At 42.3% G+C, this 24,208-nt stretch overlaps 1 protein-coding gene across 2 annotated transcripts in view; it reads right to left on the bottom strand.

The window, feature by feature from the left end:
• Nucleotides 1-24,208, bottom strand: part of SGK1 (serum/glucocorticoid regulated kinase 1) — a 132,445-nt gene that overhangs the window by 66,495 nt on the left and 41,742 nt on the right. Inside the window, exon 2 of one of the 2 annotated variants that reach the window (XM_072141484.1) lies at nt 11,949-12,170. The exons of the other annotated variant lie outside the window; for it this stretch is intronic. Within the exon in view, the coding sequence (XP_071997585.1) occupies nt 11,949-12,170 (222 nt within the window). The remainder of the gene's footprint in view (nt 1-11,948; nt 12,171-24,208) is intronic. 2 annotated transcript variants of the gene reach the window in all.

Here is a 24,208-nt window from a genome sequence, read left to right as displayed (position 1 = left end):
GGAAAGAATCCATTCTGAATGGAAAGAATGATGCTATGCAAAAAAAGGAAATCATAGTCTGATGTCCTCTGATGGCAATGGGTATGCATGTTGTGTTCTGTCTGCCAGTCATGCATTATAGATTATTGGTGTTACTCTGTCTAATGTAGAACATTTCTTGATTACATTTATATAATCAGCAATAGCATGTCTAAGAGAAAGAAGAATATATGGTAGGTGAAATTAATAAAAAGTTAACCAGAAATCATTTTTTAATAATTGCATTTCTATGCGCCAATATCGCAGGAGGAAATTGGACGGGCTTTACAATCCTTTGGCAAGGACACCTCACCGGGCCCTGATGGTATTCCATTTAGCCTCTATAAGAAGTACAGCAAAACACTCTTACCTATACTAACCAATGTTTTTGAAGAACTCATTTTAGAGGGAAACACGACAAACTCCATGGCAGAAGCTGGTATAGCCTTGATTTTAAAGAAAGATAAATGCCCTATGGATGCAGCCTCATACAGGCCAATCTCATTGTTAAATACAGATCTAAAAATCTTTTCAAAACTGCTGGCTTTAAGGCTGCAGAAAGTGATACCTGAAATAGTACATAGAGACCAAAATGGCTTTGTGCCGGGTCGTAAGACATGGTTCTGCATCCATAGGCTACAGGCGGCCATTGAGATGGGAGAGGGGGGACTCCGCTCCATCCTCTCAATAGACGCAATTAAAGCATTTGATAGGGTGGAGTGGAGTTTCCTTTGGGGCACAATGGGGAAATTTGGGCTAGGAGATAAATTTATTAATATGGTTAAAATCATGTATAAAGCCCCGACAGCTAGAATCAGAGTGGGAGAGAAAGAGTCAGAAATCTTTAGATTATCACGAGGTACGAGACAGGGCTGTCCTCTCTCCCCCCTTTTGTTTGCCCTGTACATCGAACCCTTAGCGACTAAAATTAGGAAATCGGGAGACATAATAGGCGGAGGAGCTGGTGGTCCTAGCGACAAAATCTGCCTCTACGCCTATGATGTAGTATTATATCTTCAGGATACCCCAGAAACAATACCAAAAGTTATATGCATGGTAGAAAGGTTCGGTGAGGTTTCCGGTTTAAGGGTAAATTGGGGCAAATCCAATATTATGCCCCTTGATAATATAGTGAAAGATTGGGTGAGTAAAGAGAGATATCTGACTTGCACTGACAGATTTAAATACCTAGGCATAGAGATTTCCAACAATATAGAGGAATTTTATCACCTTAATCTTGTCCCTTTAGTAAAAAATCTGAAGAATAGAATACAGAGCTGGAACGGACTTATGTTGTCTAAAGCAGATAAGATTGGCCTGATAAAAATGGTCCTCCTACCCCAGATTCTATACACCCTCTCCTCCGCACCTATATGGTTAGATCAATCCTTCTTCAGGTTAATTGAATCAATATTGAATGGATTAATATGGGGAAGAAAGCGAGTAAGAATGAAGATGGAGATGCTATATAAACCAATAGGGGAAGGAGGTCTTGGGATACCATTCCTACAAGGGTATTATTTGGCTGCACAGATAGGAAGATTAGTGGGATGGAAAGATAATCACTTGTTCCAAAAGTTGATTCGACTGTCTGAGAGTAAACCAGAATCCATGCTGGAACTACTAGAGAGCCCTCTTACGAAAGAGGAACCATATAAGAGCTGGGTAGCGGTAAAGACGCTAGTTAAAGCCTGGAAAAGTTTTTAAAAAATCTTGAGTATACAAGGATATATACAGGAAACTCCTCTTTGGACAACTGTAAGCTCTAAAGAGGAAGTGAGGATCTCAGATAGACTTTTCTGGTGGAAAGCCGGGGTTAGATATCTCTCTCAGGTTATGGAGGATGGCCACACTTTGCCTTTCACATCACTACAAATAAGATACGGTTTGAAAGAAGGGGACTGGCTACGTTACAGAGAATTAGATCATATAATTAAGAGTAAGACTCACCAATATAAGTTAAACTTAGAAACACACGAATGTTTGGAACTTATTAGAAGTACAAGTAATAGGAAAAGAATCATATAAAAAATATATAAATATATAAGAAATAGTTTCACTAGTCACTTGAAATATAAGGCACGAAATAAGTGGGAAAATGTTATAGGTGCACTGAATAAGAAAGAATGGAGTGAGATTCAAAAAAGTGTGAAGAAAAGTTCCATCAATTGGAATCATAGACTGATTAAATTTTTCTTTATTCACCAATTATATTATACACCGGCACAGTTATTTAAAATGGGTATTAGGAACAATGCAAATTGCTGGAAATGTCAGGCAGCAAATGCAGATTTTATTCACGTAATCTGGCTATGTCCCGTTATACAGGTTTATTGGGAAGAGATTTTTGAGAAAATATCAATATCCCTTGATATAAATCTTGAACCAACAATTACTACAGCTATTTTCGGGGTTGTGGACCAAGAACCGATTAAGACTCAATATGGAAAATTAATAATAAAATTGTTAAATGTGGCTTTAGTGTGTCTTGCCCGGAAATGGGGATCCCAGGACCAGCCTAAAATGGATAATTGGTTTAAACTTACTGGTCAAATTAAGAAATATGAACAAATTTGGATCAGTAATAAATCGTCTGAGAGACAGAGGGCTACAATATGGGACAAATGGTAATTTACGGGTCCTCTTCGTTTTGCTAGATTCCTAAAATTTTTTTTTTTTTTTTTCCTGCCAGCGGGGAAAGGGGATGGGTGGGGGAGATTGGCATAGTATGGGAAATATAATCCTTTTCTTTTTTTGTTTCTTTGTATATCTTCACGCGTAGGATAAATGATATAAAATACGTACATAAACATTTGGCTCTTTTTCATTCCTGAGCGTATGGTAAATGATGTAAAATATGTACTAAGATAATTTTTTTTTCTTTTTTGGATTCCCATACGTACGTTAAACGATGTAAAATATGTACATAGATATTCTTTTTCTTTTTTGTATCCTTACGTGTATGATAAACGATGTAATTTGGGTATACAGATTTAATGTCTGGTATTTAAAATGGGATTGTATGTATTTAATAAAGCTTTTCTAAAAAAAAAAATAAAAAAAATAATTGCATTTCTATCACACACATTTTAAAAAACGTAAAGAGTGTTCACTTGTTGTCAATAGGGAGAGAGGAGTATTCCACTGGAAGACAACTCTCCTGGAGGGTAATCCTACCTGAGAGCAAGAAAACAGGATGCTATATTGCAACATCACCTATTATTTGTTTTTTCCTGTATCAAACGTGAGAAGTCGCTGGCTGCGCTTATTTCTATACCAGGCCGAAGCCTCTGTCACTTTGTTGACATTTTAAATACTGTACTAACCATAGTATATAATGGTTTAAATTGCCAGGATTAGAGCTCATACATACACATTAAGGTGCCCAAAGGTTCAAAGATTGGATACACTTTATACAAGTTTACCCAATGCAGTTTAAAAAATTTTAGTGCACAAGTTCCATCAACTGTGAGACATTTACGTCCATCCTATTAAATTTCTTAAGCATCTGTTAAGCTGTAAAATGTTTATTTAAAAAAATATATAAAATAGACAAATATCTAATAAAAATTAAGATTAAAATATACTATTGAAGGGGTATTCCCACAAAGACAAGTTTCTTAAACAGACTCAGGATAACAAAATAACACATTCTCTAAATCACTGTTGTTAACAACAATACAGCATTTCACAGATATAAGTCCAACCTGTCTCTATCAGTCGTAGTGTACACAATTTCAGTAGCCCCTAGACACGACCCTGTAACTTCTGACTTAGGGTCGGCAGCCATCTTGCTTGAGGCTTCACGGAGCTAGTCTCTCTCTCTTCTTCTTGCACTCTAGCCATCGGCCATTGCATTGCAGGACGGACCTCACTCACTGATTCACACTCACTGACTTCCTGGCAGCATGTATACAGTATGAGGAGAACTACAAGCTACAGGCAGATACGATCTTTATCGTAGAGGGGGAGACATATTAAATGAACGTGTAGAAAACCCTTGTGCCTTCATAATCTAACCACATTCTCAGCTCACAGAGCTAGATGGATAATAATGTGTCTGCTTAAAGAGTGATAGGAGCAAAAACAGCAATAAAACTGAGAAATTTTGTAAAGTAAAGGCTAAAAAAATGATCTTTATTGTGTTGTGTAGGGGATTGCAATTTTCTGTAATGGGGAAAACCCTTTTTATTAGAATCATCTTTCTTCAGTGTTCTTTACTTTTCAAAATAACCAAAGAAAAAGGAGAGTTGAAAATTTAAATAGAAGTCTCCATTTTATTAAAGTTCCAATACACAAAATTCATAAAATTCATTTAACAGTGGATTGTATATTATAGCAGACCATATCTATTGGTTTCAGCCTTTTTGAGAGGTTTTCAAGAAGAAGATTTTCAGATGCAGATTTTGTGGTCCCATTGACCAAAGAGGCAGTTCCCATGCAGATTCTACTTCAAGATAGATAATTTAGCATTTTTTTTTTAGCAAGTGGAGTTTTCTAAGGGTTGAAATTAATGGGAGGGAGGGTATTGTAGCTGTATTTTTAGTGTCAAAATCCCCTTGTAAAGAAGCCTTAATGTGGCAAATGAAAGCAGTTGTCGTGCAACCCTTTTAATTTCATTGGAAAAGGCCTTTGGGACTAAAAAGGGGCAAGAACTTTTTCATTATTATTGTCTAAAAAAACAGGAACAAAAGTTACAATATATTTGTGATAAAAATGCTGATCACAGTAATAGCAATTGGCCAAAATGTTAAAACCACAATATTGCTTTACTTTCCCCCATTCACACACAAAAAAGTTGCCAATTTTAGGGGAACCTATTAACCATCATATTTGTATAGGGTGCTCCAACAACAGATAATGAATCAACCTATGGAAGTTGGAAGAGCTCTAACATGTATGGGCACTGTTGTTATACAATAGGGTGAAGGGTTACTGAATACTTTGCATGATGGATACTATTTATTTCAGATACGTTATCCATATATTACATTTACAATGTCTCAGGGTTGTCCTTAGATAACATGTGATAAGTACAGTAGCTGTTGGTGAGCATCAGCTGATGGTGACTTATACAGCTTTATTATTGAAAAAAGGACTTTGAACTTTGCCAGTTTTATGTAACATATGTACACACGGAAATATATAAGCTAAGGTCACTCAGTGATAAAGCCAGTATTTATAATGTGTTGGAATGTTCTGTATGATAAACTGCCAGGCATATGAATTTAAGGTTCTTAAATGGAACCTCTTAGGGTGATTTAAGGCACTAAACCACCCCCAAGTTATAGATAATACATCATATGCCCCCATTGAAGTTCCATTCCTTTCTATGAACTTAGGCTCAAAGCCAGGGTAAAAAAAAATGTGAAGCATTAGAATTGTTGGTCCCTTTTGATTTTTCTTGCAGTTGTCTTCACACAGGAATTGCTGCATACTTAGAGAACTATTCTCATCTGGGCATTGAAATTTGATTTAATTAATCTGTCATATGCATATATTTCTTCAATTTTATGTTATTTAAAGAAAATGACCTGTGTGAAGATAATTTCTAAGGGACAACATGGCTAGATTTATGGGAAATGATCTTCTCACAGGCGTATTTTTAAGAACATACAGTTGAAGAAATCTATGTATATGGCAGGTTAATTAAATGTCATATGAGAATACCTCTTTAACTTGTGTCCTATCCACAGGATCAGAAATCCCGATGGGCCAATCTGTTTGGGGCTGGTGGAGCCTGTCTGGGACTGGTCGAAAAATAAAAAAAATGTACTCACCTTTCCGACACTACCCCGCAGCTCCACTACTTAATGCTGTCTGGCAGTGACAGCATTGTGGGCGCTGGTGTTGCACAGCTGATGTCATAGTCTTGAGTTGTCACTACCGGCTGGACTGCATCAAGTAGCGGAGCTGCGGGGGAGTGTAGATTCCAATTTATGGGTTTTGCTTGGTTTACATTCCCTCATCCTGGTGGTAGATTTCCTTTAATAGAAATATCAATTTCTTTAATTTTTAGCACATTTGTTTTCACAATTTTATCCATTTGCATGTCTCTAGCGTGTGATATTTTGAAATAGCTTGTTAATAGTAATGTATGAGAAGAAAGTCAGCTGTAGAAATTGTGTGAATGTTCAAGAATTAGCTCAGCTTCCAGCATTTGGAAATGTGAACAATAATAGGAACTAAATGAACGTGCAGCTCTGCAAATGACATTCATCTTCACACAATATTTTCAGAAAAAAATATCACTACTACAATATTTTTTATGATTTCACTGATTTGTTTTTAGGAGTTTACCTACAAAACCGAAGTTAGTTGATAAAGAAATGAGCTACAATGGGACAATGAGACTACATACTATACATGTGGCGCTACACGTAGTCACTTACAGGTTGATATCTGATTGGAAATTATTTTATTATATGAGGGCGGTTCAATAAGTACCCGTGTTAGAAATGAAGTCATCATTTTTTTTTTAAATTTTATTTGATATTTCAACATAGTCCCCTTTTAGAAAGATACACTTCTCCCAACGTCCCTGACATTTTTTTAACCCCTCCAAAAAATAGGATTTGTTGAACTCTCCAAAATACGCCTCTGTCCTAGCGATGACTTCCTCGTTTGAGCTAAATTTTTTTCCCGCAAGCCATTTCTTCCTGTTAGGGAACAAGAAAAAGTCGCAGGGAGCCGGATTGGGTTAATACAGGGGGTGCGGCAGCAATTCATAACGCAATTCATGCAGTTTGGCGGCAACAACTCTGGATGAATGTGCTGATGCGTTATCGCGTTTAAACAGCACCTTCTTTTTCGCCAAATGCGGCCATGGCTCCTTCAATTTTTTTGTTGAAGCGGTCCAATAACTTGTGGATGTCCAGTGATCATTCTTCCTTTTTCTACAAAATCCATGAGGATGACGTTGCTTGCATCCCAAAAAATCGTCGCCATGACCTTTTTGGACGGTGGAACCGTCTCACCTTCTTTGGAGCAGATTCACCATGAGAAATCCTTTGTTTTGATTGTTGCTTAGTTTCTGGTGTGTAATGATGAATTCAGGTTTCATCAACTGTGACAACTCGACGCAAAAACTCCTCCGGATCTCGCTTAAATTGCTCCAAACACTGCTTCGAAGTTAACAGCCGCATCTGCTTGTTGTCCACCATGAGCAATCGCAGCACTCATCTGGCCAACAATTTTTTAATAGCTAACTTATCATGTAAAATATTAATTGCCGTTCCAGTCAACAAACCTATGGCCTCTGCTACTTCGCACACTTTCGTTCGTCGATCAGCGGGTATCATGTTGTGGACTTTTTGGATGGTTTCCTTGGTAACCACGTCTGCCGGGCACCCTGATAGATGGCAGCACACGATGATAACACCAACTTCCCTCAGGAATGCCCTCTTTCGTCAAACACAGGTACTTATTGAACCGCCCTCGTAGTAACATCTTGTGCATGTGCACATATTTATTGATTGTATAAATGAGGGGGAAGCAAAGTAAACAGTTGCACTCCTGTTCGGGTTCTTAAATGCAGGGGTCTCAAACTCGCGGCCCGCGGGCCAACTGCGGCCCGCGGGACAACATTTTGCGGCCCCCATCTAGAAAAGCACCGCCCGCCGTGTATTCACGGCGGCGGTCGGGAAGCGCTGCATGGAGAGGGCTCACGGGCTGAGCCCTCTCTATAGCCGGTAAGTCTTTGCTGCATATTGCAGCAAAGGCTTACCGGTAACACCCGCGATCGGTGCCAGCACCGATCGCGGGTGCTTTCACAGCGATGGCTGCCGGCAATGCTGCCGGCAGCCTCAAAAAGATAGCGGCGCATGGGCGCCGCCATCTTACCTGGGATCGCCGCTCCCCTTGACGTCATCGGGGGGGCGGCGATCTGTCTCCATGGTAGCCTCGGGTCTTCCGAAGACCCGAGGCTATTTCGTTTTAACCCCTTCATTACAATGTGCTGATAGCACATTGTAATGAATGAGGAGGAAAATCCCCATATACTGCCATACTGTAGTATGGCAGTATATGATAGGATCGATCAGACAACCTAGGGTTAAAGTACCCTAGGGAGTCTGAAAAATAGTATAAATAAAAAAAAAAAAAAGTTAAAAAAAAAAAATTATAATAAAAAAACATTAAATTTCAAATCACCCCCCTTTCCCTAGAACTGACATAAATATAAATAAACAGTAAAAATCATAAACACATCAGGTATCGACACGTCCGAAAATGCCCGATCTATCAAAATATGATAACGTTTTTTACAATGCGTTTAACCCCGTTACGGAAAATAGCGACCAAAGTCGAAAATGGCACTTTTTTGCCATTTTGAAAAATATAAGAAAATCTATAAAAAGTGATCAAAAGGTCGTACAGTCCTAAAAATGATATCATTGAACATATTATTAAATTTCGCAAAAAATGACACCACCCACAGCTCCGTACACCAAAGTATAAAAAAGTTATTAGCGCCAGAAGTTGGCAAAATCAAAAAAAATAATTTTTGTACAGGTTTTAATTTTTGTAAATGTATGAAAACATTATAAATCCTATACAAATTTGGTATCCCCTTAATCGTACCACCCAAAGAATAAAGTAGACATGTCATTTGGGGCGCTCAGTGAAAGACGTAATATCCAAGCCCACAAGAAAATGGCACGAATGCATTTTCATTGCATTTGGAATTTTTTTCCCGCTTCCGAGTACATGGCATGTAATATTTAATACCATCATTATGAAGTGCAATTTGTTACGCAGAAAACAAGCCCTCACACAGCTCTTTACGTGTAAAAATAAAAAAGTTATAGATTTTTGAAGGTGGGGAGTGAAAAATGGACATGAAAAAACAGGAAAGTGCCCGTAACCGGTTAATCCCCTTCCCTCCGGTACTTGAAGAAGATGAAGTCGCCGCTCTGAACGCACTTGGTGCAGGTCAGAGCGGCGACTTCATCTTCTTCGATGGGAGGGACACGGGGTGGCAAGTACCGGGGGGGAGGGGGGGATGGAGTGTCCCTGACTGGGCTCAGTGCGGTAGGAGCTTGGGACCCCTTGGTGCACAGGACACGTTCATAGAGAAAACACGTCTCCCCGCTCGGGGCTTTCCTTGCGCTGGGAGACGCCATGACATTTGAATCTGAATAATGATATTTTGTAAGCGCATTTTGTGTGGAAAACTTGATGCGGCCCAGCCTTACCCAGAATCTACCTCCAGCGGCCCCCAGGTAAATTGAGTTTGAGACCCCTGCTTAAATGGGTGTCTTTAGATATTGCTCATCAGTATCAGCTTATGAGGTTCAACACCAGACACCCCTACAATCATCTAATGTCAAAAGCCTTCAATATTTATTATATACAATTCATGTTGCTTGAATCAGATGGGTCTGTACACAGCCTTGTCATGATATTGTAGATCTAATCCCCCATTCAGGTAACCCAAAGAAAGGTCATAAATATCTGAAGTTTTTAAACCTCATTAAAGGAGCCCAAATGACCCTTTGTCATGTTGGTACTGCATAGTATCTTGTCGTTAAACTATGATCCTGTCCCTTGAAACCAGACTTTGTTGGCCCAGCAACCAATGAAAACTTAGTTCCTTTGTCTGACATTAAAAGGACAATCTTTAGGTTATACATTAGAAATAAGTTGGGTCTGAAATCCAGAGCATTTTCTTGGTAATTTTCACCATTAGGGTGAGTTAAAATATATACAAATACCCCCACAAATTAATTATTAAATAAAGAGTTGCCCCTTGTATATTACAGGAAATCTACCATTAATATTTAGTGGTATGAATGGTGCTAGAAAGCTTCCAGCAGTGTTATCACAGCACAAGATTTTTTCCTGTGCTTTAGGTATAAAATAAACTTAGATCTATTTAAATGAAGCAGAAGTGATTCAGGGACTTTGGAGCTCCATCCAGGCTCCAGGTTCTCTGTCTTCCACATGCCTCTTAAAGCACTTGTGACCTGCAATGGCCAGTGGCTTCATACATCCTTCTGGCTAGAAACAGATCATCAGATTGGTGCAGATGTTGGACTCCATGCCCCAGAAAGAAGCTGCTAAAAGTGAAACTGTAGTTGGGCTAGTGACAGAATGCAAAAATGGGTTATGTGTATTATATGATATGTCTGATTTTATGGGTGGTCTGAGTACCAAATAATCGTACAAGTCGACCCAAGTAAAACCAAGGCCCCTAATTTTGCTACAAATAACTGTGAAAACTTATTGACTCGAGTATTTGCCGAGTATTACTCCTCGAGTAATAAAATTCCCAAACCCACCATTGATGAAATGCCCTGCAGCCTGCCCCCCCCACTTATGAAATACCCTGCAGCCAGCCCCCCCCCACTTATGAAATGCCCTTCAGCCACCCACCTCCTATTGATGAATGGCACTGCAGCCAATGGGTGTACAAAAAAAAAACTTTCATATTCACCTTCTGGCACTGCCTGATGCCTCCCGTTCTTCTCGGCTCCCCGCGGCTCTTCTTTCATTCGGAGACGCGTCCAGATGCCCTCCAGCGCATCATAGTGTGCGCTGGCAGGAAGAGTGCATGGATGCATCTCTGCCTGCTTTGTTACAGATGAGAAGCTGAATGGAAGAGGAGCCGTAGGGAGCGGAGAAGCTGTAGGAACATTGGATAGTTATGGAAGTTTATTTTTTTATACACTCGTGTATAAGCCTGGGTGGTGTTTTTCAGCAGATTTTTTGTGCTGGAAAAACTCGACTTATACACAAGAATATACGGTATATTTTTTCAATTGTTTTTCTAGATAAGACCCATTATGTCCTTTGTATGGAGACCTTCACATCACCCTTTAAAAGATATAGTACAGATAAGTCTGCTTTTTTCACAAAACTAGCCCTATTCTGCTTATTTATGTGATGTCTGATGAAAAGGCAAGGCTTATTTGCCATATTAAAAATGGCATGTTCTGACAACAAATATATCACAAGGTATTCTCTACAGCAAAGTGCAATGTATGGAACTAGACTTTAACACTTAAAGGGATATTCCAGGAATCGGCATAATTCTTTTACAAATGGGTCCTTAAAATATAAGCTAATTTAGCAGAAAAATGCTGGCGACATAGACTGTAATGAAGATGGCCGCTGGTCACATGTCCACATCACATGTCCTGCACCTGCCTGGGCAGGTCATGTGAACACCACTATTTTGGCTGTAGTCGGTTGTTTGCAGTACATCCAGTATGGGCAGTGTTTTGGTGATGGCAGTTACACATCATTACTATGGTAACAGAGCTAGATAACCTGTTAGATCATCACTGGGAGCAGAGCATAAGAGGTGGGAGGAGTTACTGAGAACTAAAGGATCTTGGGACTTGTAGTTTCCAGTGGCAGCCATCTTGGTGAATCTGATTTAATGATTTGTGAATCATGAAATCAAACTGTTTAAACTTTATTTTGTGACTAATGACATTGAGCTTTGTTACATTCATTTATTTATAGCATTATGGGTTTTTGTATCAGACGTTCATATTCCCGGAATACCCCTTTAAAGCACGGACCCTTTTAGAATAGAGTAGAGCTAACATGTGGTTCCAGTCAAATTTATAACCATTCCTCACCTAATTATTGAAAGGTCAAGGATTTCACTCTGAAGCACCCTCCAAAGGAAGTCTGAAATATGATATGTAAGCAACTTGAATCCACCAGCAGTGTGTAGCTGGTAAATCCTGCCACTGACATAAAAAAGTATGTCAGTGTGCTTGGTTTACAATCCTTCATCCTACTGGTAGATGTCCTGCAACAAATATTGTCTTCTCTGAATTACTGAGATTTCATAAGGTCAGCCAATCATTTTTTTAAATCATAAATATAATATACACTAATCTACACAATTCTTTTAGTGGTCTCAATACCACAACTATGCCTATACTAAAATTGTCTCTTAGAAATAATACACTTACAGTGCTGCAGCATCTTTGGCTTTCCCAGTGGTGCATCTGTGATTCTTGAGAAGTTGTGTAGCTGGCAAACGAATGGCCATCTCGGTAGCTCTCACATTGTGAAAGCTCAGAATCCTCTGATGTCGGTGTTATATGCATCACAGTGGATCCAGGTGTGTATTTCAAGTGCTTATTTTGGTGTTTGTCCTTGCTAGATGATGACTTCTTAATCCATCGTCTTACCTAAAGAAGTTTCATAAAAAAATTTAATATTTCTATACGTTAGTTAATATATCATGCAAAAGATGAAACCAAACTAGTTTATGATAAAACAATTTTCAATACACTCGCCCAGATTTAACAAATGTGAAGCAAACTGCCTTACTGCATTTAAACAGGGTGCTGAAGTGCTGCGGCGTCATGATGTCAGTGCACGGCTGCTTCCTACTACCTCCGTCCCACAGCAATAAGAAGAGGATGTAGGAGCCGGTGAAGTTAATTAATTTTTTTGTTTAACTCCCTACATTGTACTGAACCGGGGCAGGGGATGGACAGTCAGTGGGCACCTGTAACTGTATTGGCCAGCGCAGGAGTTCCTGTGACTACTGGCAGGGCTCCTATGACTATATTGGACAATGCGGGGCTCCTATGACTATGATGGCCATGGGGGCTCCTTTCACTATATTGGCTACATTGGAGGCCCCTGTGACTATATTGATTACAGTGGGGGCCCCTGTGACTATATTGGTACAGTGGGGGCTCCTGTGACTATATTGACTATAGTGGGGGCTTCTGTTATTATATTAGCTACAGTGGGAGCTCCTGTGATTATATTAGCTACAGTGGGGGCTCCTGTAATTGTATTGGTAAGCATGGGGGCACCTGTGACTATATTGGCTACAGTGGGGGCTCCTGTGATTGTATTGGCCATGGTGGGGGTTCCTGTGACTATATTGGGTATTTTGGAGGCCCCTGTGATTATATTGGCTAGCGTGGGGGCATGTGTGCCTATATTGGCTGCAGTGGGGGATCTAAGCTTGTGCTAAGAAGGTGGAGCAGATGACGAGAGGAGCCTAAAATTGATGTGTTGCTATATCTGCAGAAGAAGCTGACATGGTGACCAGGTAGAAGAAGGAAATGAAAGAGACTCCTCCGATCAGACGTCATCTGTCACCAGATTCATAATTAGTGCTGGTATTATCTACGATGCAGGATCTCCCCTTTAGCTGTGTCTCCCAGCTACCTATATAAATACTATAGTGGAGCACGGAGGGAGTCCTCATTTTGGTATTAGTGTCCTATTACTCATTTTATAGCTCTTGTTTTAACTCATTTACAAGGCAAGTTCATACTTATCATCCTTATGATCACTGGCTATATGTGTGAATAATTGAGTACCACACTCATTGCAGACTTTCTACTCTTAAAACGTAAAGCATTCCCTTTCAAGCCTTCACAAGTCACATATACAATGTAACATGTGCAGACACATACATCCACTCACTTCTAAACCTAACTGCAGTGAGTAGAATTGCTACTGTGTGATCCAAGTAGCTTTGTTGGCTACGGAGCTGCTGATGTCAGTAGAATGCCTGTTATGTGTGTCTTAAAGATAGTAACACAGGGAAATGCAAATTCCAGCTATGTGACCTATTCTTGGCAATAATCCAAAAATATGATGAATTAATTGTAATAAATTGTAATATTCCAAGCAAAACTAAACCTTTAGAGCTATTTTTTTTCAGAAATATATAGTGCAGAATATAAAAAGAAATGTTCTTTTCAGCAGTCAGCAGTGTAAATAATAGATGTGTTCAAAGTCTAATACACAAAAGACTGATGGTATGAATTTACATAGCTAGAGAACATTTTACTTGACAATTCAGCTAAGTAAGGAGATAAGTTCCAGAGAGAAGCTCCAGAGTTTAAAGTGAGGCTCTGATGACAGCTGGACTGACTGCTCCTAAGAGCAGTGGACCAGTGGACCCCGTGACTGGGATCAGGGCCGCCGATAGGGCAGTACAACTGGTACTGCCCTATGGGGCCCGGACTCTAAGACACTAGGGGGGGGGGGGGGTCCGGCCGGTGGGCCGCAGACTGTGCGGTCTGTGCTGCACAATATGTGTGGGGTGGAGGCGCCGGGGGCCGCTGGTTAACCCCTTCCCGACGCGCGCCGTACTAGTACGGCGCGCGCCGGGTCCCGGTACATGGAGAGGGCTCGCGGGCCGAGCCCTCTCCATAGCCGGTAAGTCTTTGCTGCATATTGCAGCAAAGGCTTACCGGTAACACCCGCGATCGGTGCTAGCACCGATCGCGGGTGCTTTCACGGAGATCGCCGCCGGCAATGCTGCCGGAGGCTCCAAAAAGATGGCGCCGCATGGGCGCCGCCATCTTGCCGTGGATCGCCGCTCCCCGATGACATCACGGGGAGCGGTGATCCGTTGCCATGACAGATTCGGGTCTCACGAAGGCCCGAAGCAGTCTCGTTTTAACCCATTCATTACAATGTGCTATCAGCACATTGTAATGAATGAGGAGTAAAATCCCCATATACTGCCATATTGCAGTATGGCAGCATATGGTAGGATCGATCAGACAACTTAGGGTTAAAGTACCCTAGGGAGTCTGAAAAATAGTAAAAGTAAAAGTAAAAAAAAGTTTAAAAAAAAAAAAATTATAATAAAAAAACCTAAAAATTCAAATCACCCCCCTTTCCCTAGAACTGATATTAATATTAATAAACAGTAAAAATCATAAACACATTAGGTATCGCCGCGTCCGAAAATGTCCGATCTATCAAAATATAATTACGGTTTTTCACTGCGTTTAACCTCGTAACGGAAAATAGCGTCCAAAGTCAAAAATGACATTTTTTTGCCATTTTGGAAAATATAAAAAAATTAATAAAAAGTGATCAAAAGGTTGCACAGTCCTAAAAATGATAGCAATGAAAACGACATCAAAAGTCGCAAAAAATGACACCACCCACAGCTCCGTACACCAAAGTATGAAAAAGTTATTGCCGCCAGAAGTTGGCAAAATCAAAAAAAAAATTTTGTACAGGAGGTTTTAATTTTTTTAAATGTATGAAAACATTATAAAACCTATACAAATTTGGTATCCACGTGATCGTACCGACCCAAAGAATAAATTAGACATGTCATTTGTGGCACACAGTGAAAGCTGTAAAATCCAAGCCCACATGAAAGTGTTGCAAATGTGTTTTTTCACCATTTTCACTGCATTTGTAATTTTTTTCCCGCTTCCCAGTACGCGCCATGGAATATTGAATACCGTCACTGCAAAGTGCAATTTGTTACGCAGAAAATAAGCCATAACACAGCTCTTTATGTGGAAAAATAAAAAAGTTATAGATTTTTGAAGGTGGGGAGTGAAAAATGGAAGTGAAAAAACTAAAAAAGGCCAAGTCGTGAAGGGGTTAAGTGCGCAGTGCGCTGCGTACAGTTCTTTCATGCTTACCCTGCCGCCAGCGTCGCGTCGGTCTCTGCGCGCTTCCTCCTGGGCTGGCTGTGTGATCCCGCGAGATCCAGTGCTGGGTCACAGGTCTCGCGGGATCACACACTGTCTGCAGGAGAAGAAGGCGCGCGCAAGAGAACGAGAAGAAGACCGGAGCAGCCTTTTCCTTTTTGTAAATATATTTTGTGGCTGGGGCCAGAAGAGTGTGCCTTGTCGTAGCAACAGGCCTCAAACCCTGTTTGTGAAAGGTCACTGCGGGGGGCAGGAGGCTTGTTCGGTTTTGGGGTGTGTTGGGGCCCAGACACTTTTGCTGTATGGGGCCCCGAATTTCCTGATGGCTGCCCTGACTGGGATTGTCTACCTTCCAGCAGCTGAAGGAGCAGTTTCCCTTAGAAAAAATTCAGTGGAATTGCCATGAGGATTTATAGCAACACCTCCGTGACTGGAAGCCAAAACAAAGCCAAAGAAAACAGCCATTCTGGCAGAGGAGTATACAGGCCTGTTGACTCCACCCAGCATAGTGGGCAACAGCCCGAGGGGCAACCCGGTGGAAGAAACAAGGGGCATCTGAAGCCGCCCACTGCCCCCAGTAAGAAAAAATAGTACTCCCCTTCTGGCGCCCCCCGTGGCTCCTCTTCTATCTTCTGCAGGAGCGTGACCCAGCTCCAAGTACTGGGGCCATGGGCACACTATGACACGTCGCCCTAGTGACATTATAGTGTGTGTGCATGGGCCATGTGCAGGGAGCTGGGTCACGCTACTGCAAAAGTAACAAGAGGAACCACAGGGGGCACCGGAAGGTTAGTACTTAATTTTATTTTTTTAATGTGCTAGGGTTACATATATACAGGGGGAGGTGGCTGAAGTGTGTATGGACCACCTATTTCCTTGGAGGGGTGGCTGCAGTGTGCATGGGCTACATATATAGTAGGATTGGCTGCAGTATGCTGGGGAGGAAAGCTGCATTGTACTGGGGCTATATATATTGGGGGGCTGCAGTGTGCACAGGCTACATATATACTGGGGGGGGGGGTTGCATTGTGGTGGGGTGGGCTGTTTAAGGTAAAAACCGGGGATCATTGTATATATTTATTTACCCTGGGGGGGAAGGTGCGATTTTTGAGATTCTCCCTGTATAGCAAATTACCTAGAAACTGCTGTGAGTATACTAACCATTGCTGCTGTCACGGGGCCCACTAACAGCTGTTCTGAACAAGTGGCTGCCTGGTCAAGAGACAGACCAGCGGGAACTGAGAGAAAACATGGCAGTCTCTTCTATTCCATGCCATTCCATACTATATTCAGCAGTGATTCTGAAACTAGCCCGAAAGCTCTTAAGGAGCATGCAACACAGGACCAAGGATGGCTGTACTGGGTAGCAGTCCAGAAGGGTTCACCAGAGGTGTGGCCCAAGGGCTGACAGATAATGGCACAGGGAAATACAAAAGTTCTGCCCCCAAGTGCCCCAAGGGGTAGGTGTGATGAATATATAGAAGAATACAGGCAGTCCCCGGGTTACATACAAGATAGGGTCCGGAGGTTTTTCTTAAGTTGAATTTGTATGTAAGTCAAAACTGTATATTTTATCATTGAAGTTCTAGACAAATTTTTTCTTTTGTCCCAGTGACAATTGGAGTTTAAAAAATTTTGGTAATTGGTCCAAGGATTATCAATAAAGCTTCATTACAGACACCTTACAACTTATTATTGCAGTCTGGGGCTATAGTAAAGCATTCAGAGAGCTTCACTAGAGGTCACAGTGGGCAGAGGGGTCCGTCTGTAACTATGGGTTGTCTGTAAGTCGGGTGTCCTTAAGTAGGGGACCGCCTGTACAGCAGAGGGGCACTTGTCAGGCATTTTCATGTACATCAGTGCATTACACATGTCACTACTACCCCCCACCACACAGCCTTACCCTAAATTCAATCTTGATAGGGTAACTAAATCCATGGGGGGGGGGGTGCAAGTCTTTTTAGCTCTACAGTCTTTTCCCTCTATAAGTTCAAAGGATATATTTGTCTAGCATGCCCTTAAGGCAATAAAATGTATAAATTTAACCTGCATTGTTCTCTTATCTCAATTACAAAACCTCACCTCCGTGCAGGGCCGGCGCTATGGGTAGGCAAAATGGGCATTTGCGCAGCGCCCCCTGAAAGAGGAGAATCTCTTCTTTCAAATGAATCTAAAATTGTGTTTCTAGGTGCCATGATCCAGAGATATTCAAGTTTAAAGTGAGATGCCGTTGGCATTTTATCAGTTAACATCTCCATTTTCCTGACACTTAGGAACAAAAATTGAGATTCATATATCTTCTTTCATAGGAGAAAAGAAGTGAGGTTCTATGTGTAACAGAGCCAGAGATATAGCCCCCTAAAGTGTACCCCCCACCAGATTCTTAGCCAGCAGCATTTTGATAAGGGATAATATAAACTAATATTCATGTTTTTAACCATATCCAATCCGGAACTCTGTAAGAACACACTTTCTCTCTTATTGCCTTTTATTTTGTGATTTTTTGTGAAAATTGACTGATACAATGAACATTCAATCCTCTTTGCCTAATGTCGCTACATATTAACACCGCAATCTACAACATATCCATAAAGTTATATGTAACACCAAAAAACACACACATGTTCTGGAATAAAGTTTTCACACCATCCTCCATTACTTACACCTATGTTATGTTATGACGTTCTCACTCAAATTCTTATGAAGTATGAAGGGCTTTGTTATTGTGCTGCTCATACATTGGGGCACATCTAAAATTGATTTTTATTATCTCATTAGCTTGGTTTATGGATATATAGTTATTTATTTGTGGGAAGCACAGTGCAATTTTCGGCAAAAATAGTTTGGTGTCCCCTGTGGATGTAACGTTCCCTTTGCTGCATATTTTGGTGAATATACATGTGGGGTCTGTATGATCTCCTCACATCTTACTGTTTTAGGAAAGAATGTTTTCTTTATATAAGTATTCTGGTTTTGTACATATTTTAGAGGAAATTTTGAATTTCCGATGCTCAATGTGTGTCCAAGTAGCCATGTACAGAAGGCAGGCAAGCATGGTCAGACTTACCCCTGAGGAAGTCACCAGATAGGGGTTCGCTCCTCTTTCTCCCCCCCACGCTGACCATGCCTGCCTGCCTCCCGTACATGCCTACTTGGACGCACATTGGGTATCGTATATGTTAGGCTCATAGGCATTGTAGTAACAGGGCTGCTATTTTTTGCATTGGTCACTTTATCTGCTGTACTTATTTCATATATGCAGACTGTTCAAATTGTAGTCATACTTAACACCACATTATAAGTGTTTCTGACACTACTGTTCATCCAGTCAGTTTGGGAAAGGGAGCCCAGGGCAGACTTGGCCCTAGGAGGTCTAGTACACCGTGAGGGGTATACTTTTTAAGTGTTTTTATCTTCATGTTGTCTTGTTTACATTTTTGGTATATTCGATTCATTAATAAAGATTGTGTAGTATTTGGTCCATGATACGTATCCTACCTTGCCTTCTTTGTTGCCAGAATTTTTTGGGATAAGTGGACTACAGATTACTTCTGAATATTCGTAGTGCCTGTCCTATTTGCAGTTTGGTTATTATTCTGCATCAAGTCATTTCCCATGAGCAGGGCCGATTCCTGCATATTTGCTGCCTGAGGCGAATATTTTTTTTTTTAAATCAAAGATCATTTTATTAACGCAGATATCTCAGAGTAAATTACAGCTTTACATTTCAAGCATATTTCAAACTGCATCAAAGAGAAAATAATGATAATGCAATAAAACCCACCCCTTTTCCTCCCCAGAAACCTTTCCCTCCCTGTGATCTGGTCCACCGTTGCAATCTTCCTAACCCACTCCCTCCTGTCCCCACCTCCACTAGGATACCCCATCATTTCTAAACTCCTACCTCTCCCCCTGGTCTGGCCCGCATCCAGCTCCGCAACAATTCCTCCGATGCCATCCCCGGACATGCAAGCCACTTTCCCCACTGCTTCTCAAATTTATCCACCGCACCTCTTCTCACATACACCTTCAGCTCCAACCATATGGTATTATTCAATAATTTCTGCACTTCCCTCACCCTCGGCGGGGCAGCATCCAACCAGTGCATGGCAATAGATTTGCGCACCTGATATAACACCTTAGCAATCGCCAGCTGTTGTTTTTTATTAATCTCGAGCTCTCCCACAGACCCCAACATACACACTTTTGGATTCCTTGGCACCGCCACTTCAAACACCCTGTGTATCATTTCCAGCACTCTGTTCCACAGGTCATCCAACTCTCCACATGCCCAGAACATATGTAGATCGTCTGCATCCACCTCTGAACACCTCGGACAGCAGGCATCCCCCCTCAAACCCATCCTTTGCAACACCTGTGGCGTCCGGTATACTCTATGGAGTAAGAACAGCTGTGATCGCCTCTGTGCCACATTTATAGACAGCGTACTTGGAGATGACAATATTTCCCCCCATTCCTCGTCCTCCATGCTCCCGACTCTCTCCTCCCACTTTCTTCTAACCCCTGCCATTGGGTCCCCCAACACCTTATCCAGTAAGACCATATATAAAAGAGATATTAGCCCCCTCATATACTTAGCAGACACTACCCCCTGCATCACTTTGATGGAAGAAAACATCACTTCCTCAGGGCCGAATTGAGCCTGCACAGCGTGGCGAATCTGAAGGTACTGAAAGAACAACGAACGGGTTAGCTCAAATTCATCAACCAATTGCTGAAATGATTTCAGTACAGACTGGTCATATAATTGTGCAAGCATTTTTATTCCCTGCTGTTTCCACCCTTGCATACCTTCCAGCATATATATTTCCCCCAGGTATGGGTTATCCCATAAAGAGGTATATTTTGTAATGGGCCCTATTTCCATTATCTTCTTATAAGTTCCCCATATTTTCTGAACCAAGAGCACTGTCGGGTGTCCCCTAGCTACTCTCCCAAAGACCCCCGCCTCCAAAGCCGCCATTGGAGACAATGGACCACAGAAATGCTGCAGAACCCTCGGACACCATGACTCCGAGCCAGGCATATCCCACCCCCCGAGGTGCTGACATTGTGCTGCAAGGTAATATACCCATGTATTTGGGATTGCTAGACCTCCCTGGCCCTTAGGAAGCTGTAACTTTTCCAACTTAATTCTGGGGACCCCCTTCTTCCAAATCAAGTCTCTAAACAAGCTATGTATCCTTCGGAACCAAAACTTCGGAATCCAAACTGGTGCGTTGTGTAATATATAGAGTAATTGTGGCATTAAAATCATTTTAATGAGGTTGGATCGACCCAGCGCCGATAAGGGTAATTTATTCCACACCAACACTCGGGACCTCATTCTGCCCAACAGAGGGGCCAAATTCAAATCTATATAAGCCGCCAAAGATCTTGTGACCCATATGCCCAGGTACTTAAATTTCTCCACCACTGGTATCCCCCACCTCTGCATGCTGGTAGAACTAGATGCCCGTAAAGGTAGTAATGCTGACTTCGTCCAATTAATGCGCAGCCCTGAGAAGTCTCCAAATTGAGATAAGAGGTTCATTACCGTGGGCAAGCCTCGGTCTACTCCAGCCAGGAAAAGGAGCAAATCATCTGCATATAATGCGATCCATTCCTCCCCCCCGGTATATCTAAACCCTGTTAAGTCCGGGTGCTGTCTTATCAGGCAGGCCAAGGGCTCGATAGCCATAGCAAATAATAGTGGGGACAACGGGCATCCATGCCTCGTACCCCTTCGCAGGCACAGGCGTCCAGACACCATTCCATTAACTCGGACACAAGCCACGGGAGCCCTATATAACATCTGTACCCACTTTATAAAATGTGGCACAAAGCCCAGTTTCCTCAGCACTGCCCATAGGTACTCCCATTCTATACTATCAAAGGCTTTGGCGGCATCTAAAGATACCACCACCGCCGCCTCCTCCGCCACCTCCTGATGTACTTGTAGATTTAAAAACAAGCGACGTATATTAATAGCCGTGGATTTGAATGGGATAAATCCCGTTTGGTCGTGATGTACTACAGACCCTATTACCTTGCTCAGCCGAGTGGCTAATATTTTCGCCAGAATCTTAATATCAGACGTTAGCAAGGAGACCAGTCTATAGGATTCAGGTACTTGGGCCTCCTTCCCCTCCTTCAGAAGCACCACTATCAATGCCTCATAACATGAGGCAGGAAGACAGCCTTCCTCAAAGCATTCCTTTAGGGTTTCCCACCACTGAGGTAACAGGATATCCCCATACTCTTTATACATTTCAGCCGGTATGCCATCCATACCCGGGGCCTTCTCATTGGCCATGCCCATAGCCGCCTCCTCAAGTTCTTCCATTGTTATGGGTCCCTCTAACATATCCCGTGCCTCCAGTCCCAATCTGGGCATTGCAATCCCCCCCAAATATTCCTCCACTTGAGCCGTTGAATAGTTAACCCTGGATGCATATAATCTGGCATAGAAAGTTTCAAAGACTCCTAAGATACCCTTAGAGTCTGTAAGCAACTCCCCCTCCTCATTCTGCATACTATGCACAAAGTTATTTTCTTTTTGCCCCTGGGCCATCCTTGCCAACAACCTTCCCGTCTGTTCTCCTTCCGCATAGAATTGCTGCTTCAAGAACATACGTTTATTATCAGCTTGTTCTAAATGGAATTTTGTAAGCTGATGTTGTGCCTCCATCCACACTTTCTCAGTTTCCGGTGTACCACACATAATGTGATTCTCCTCTGACTCCACCACCCTTCTTTGTAAATCTGCGCCTATCTGCCTAGAAGTCTCCTTAACCTTTTTGATCTCGCTTTTACACCTGTCTCGCAAATATACCTTAAAATAATCCCACAATACCCGTCTAGGCACAGATCCTTCATTAAGGGCAAAGAACTCTCTCAGTTGTTCCTTCATTCGTACCCCTTCAAACAGTTTTAACCAAAACGCATTCAGTCTCCATACCCCACCATTCTTACTCACCACTTCCCTCTCTCCACTTCCATTTACCTGCATCACAACTGGGGAATGATCCGAAAGGGTTCTAGGCAAATACTTCACGTCCATCACTACCGGCAGCACCCTCTCAGAGCCCAGTATCATATCAATGCGCGACATAGTTCTATAAGTAGCAGAGGCACAAGAATACTGACGGACTCCCACGTGTCGTACCCGCCACAAGTCATGCATACCTAACTCTTCACACCACTAGGAAACCTGTCAATGCTTTCATCCAGTACGGCATTAAAATCTCCCATAATAATAAGTGGTGCCTCCGGTAAAGAGGACAAACGTTCCAATATGGCCCTCAGCGTTACGCTAGAGAAGGGTGGTGGAACATATACCACAACTATAATGCAATCCCAGCGGTATATTCTACAATGCACCCCCACAAATCGACCCTCAGGATCAGCAAAGGAAGCATGGCATCGGAAAGGTACTGATTGTTTGACCAACAAGCTCACTCCTCTCGAATAGGTAGAATGGAATGCGTGAAACCCGTGGCTAATCCACGAACGGTGCAGTACCGACACTGTATCCTTCGTTAAATGCGTTTCCTGTAACCCCATTATGGAAACTGAATGGTCTTTCATATTATTTAAAGATGGCCCTTTGTTTATTTGCAGCGCCTAAGCCCCGGACATTCCAGGACGCACAGTAGAAGATCTCACCCATCATATATGACCAGTACATAACTTCTTAGAGACCAGATCACATCCCTCCCCTTGCCCCCCCAACTTTCCCCCCCTAAACAGAACTGTAAACCTCCCCTCCGTAGAGGGTACGGGCTATCCTGTAGCCTCCTAGCCCTCAACCAGCCCACCAACAGTCTCCTCTTTCCTTTTTCCCGTAAGGTTACCCCTCTAACTGTCAGGGGTTCCCCCAGGGCAGAGTATATCGTCTTAACAGACAAATCACCCATTCTCATAACTGTAACTTAGCGGATCGCTCCTCCGCTTCAATTCCATTACCCCCCTGTACCTGTGAGAAAGAAGAAAAAAGGGGGCGGAATAATGCTAGATATAAGCAAAAACAATTATATAACAGCCTCTTCAAACTTCAGCAGCATTTTCCTCTCCACCCCACTCCAATTCAGATATTATAGAAGGTCCGCTTCCATGCCACAACACTGTCCAATGAATATTAAACCAAACGTATTAGTCCCCTGGTAGCGACCGTGAACCCCACACAGTTCCGTGTTCAGGCGTCCTCAGGATTCCCCACAGGTCTTCTCAGCCTTTGCTCATTGATGTCTAGCCAATGAAGTGCAGCTCCGGGTGTTTCAAAAAAATGTGTAGTGCCCAGGGCTACAACTCGTAATTTCGCCGGGTATAGCATTGAATATGGCACTGCGAGCGCCCGCAGGCATTTCTTTATATCCAGAAACTGCATCCGACGTCGTTGGACTTCCGCAGAGAAATCTTGAAAAAAGGCAATCCGGGCACCGTTTATCATTATATCCTGGCGCTCTCTGGCTTGGCGCAAGATTTTATCTCGATCTTTATAGTGTAGTAGTTTCACCAGCACAGGACGTGGTGGGCGGCCAGGCGGGCCTGGGCGAGTAGGGACTCTGTGTGCCCTTTCCACCGCAAACAGCGGTGTTAGATTCTCTCTGCCGAATGTTTCCAAGAGCCATTTCTCAAAGTAGTCATCCGGGTTCTGCCCCTCCACCCGTTCCGGCACCCCCAACTAGCCGCACATTATTTCCGCGCAGTCTATTCTCCAAATCATCCGCCTTTGCTTGAAGGAGCATAACTGCTTGGGAATGATCCCTCACCTCACGCTGTATTGGGGG

This window comes from Engystomops pustulosus, chromosome 3, assembly GCF_040894005.1.
Source record: "Engystomops pustulosus chromosome 3, aEngPut4.maternal, whole genome shotgun sequence".
Taxonomy (NCBI): Eukaryota; Metazoa; Chordata; class Amphibia; order Anura; family Leptodactylidae; genus Engystomops; species Engystomops pustulosus.
This window is presented reverse-complemented; position numbering and strand designations above follow the sequence as displayed.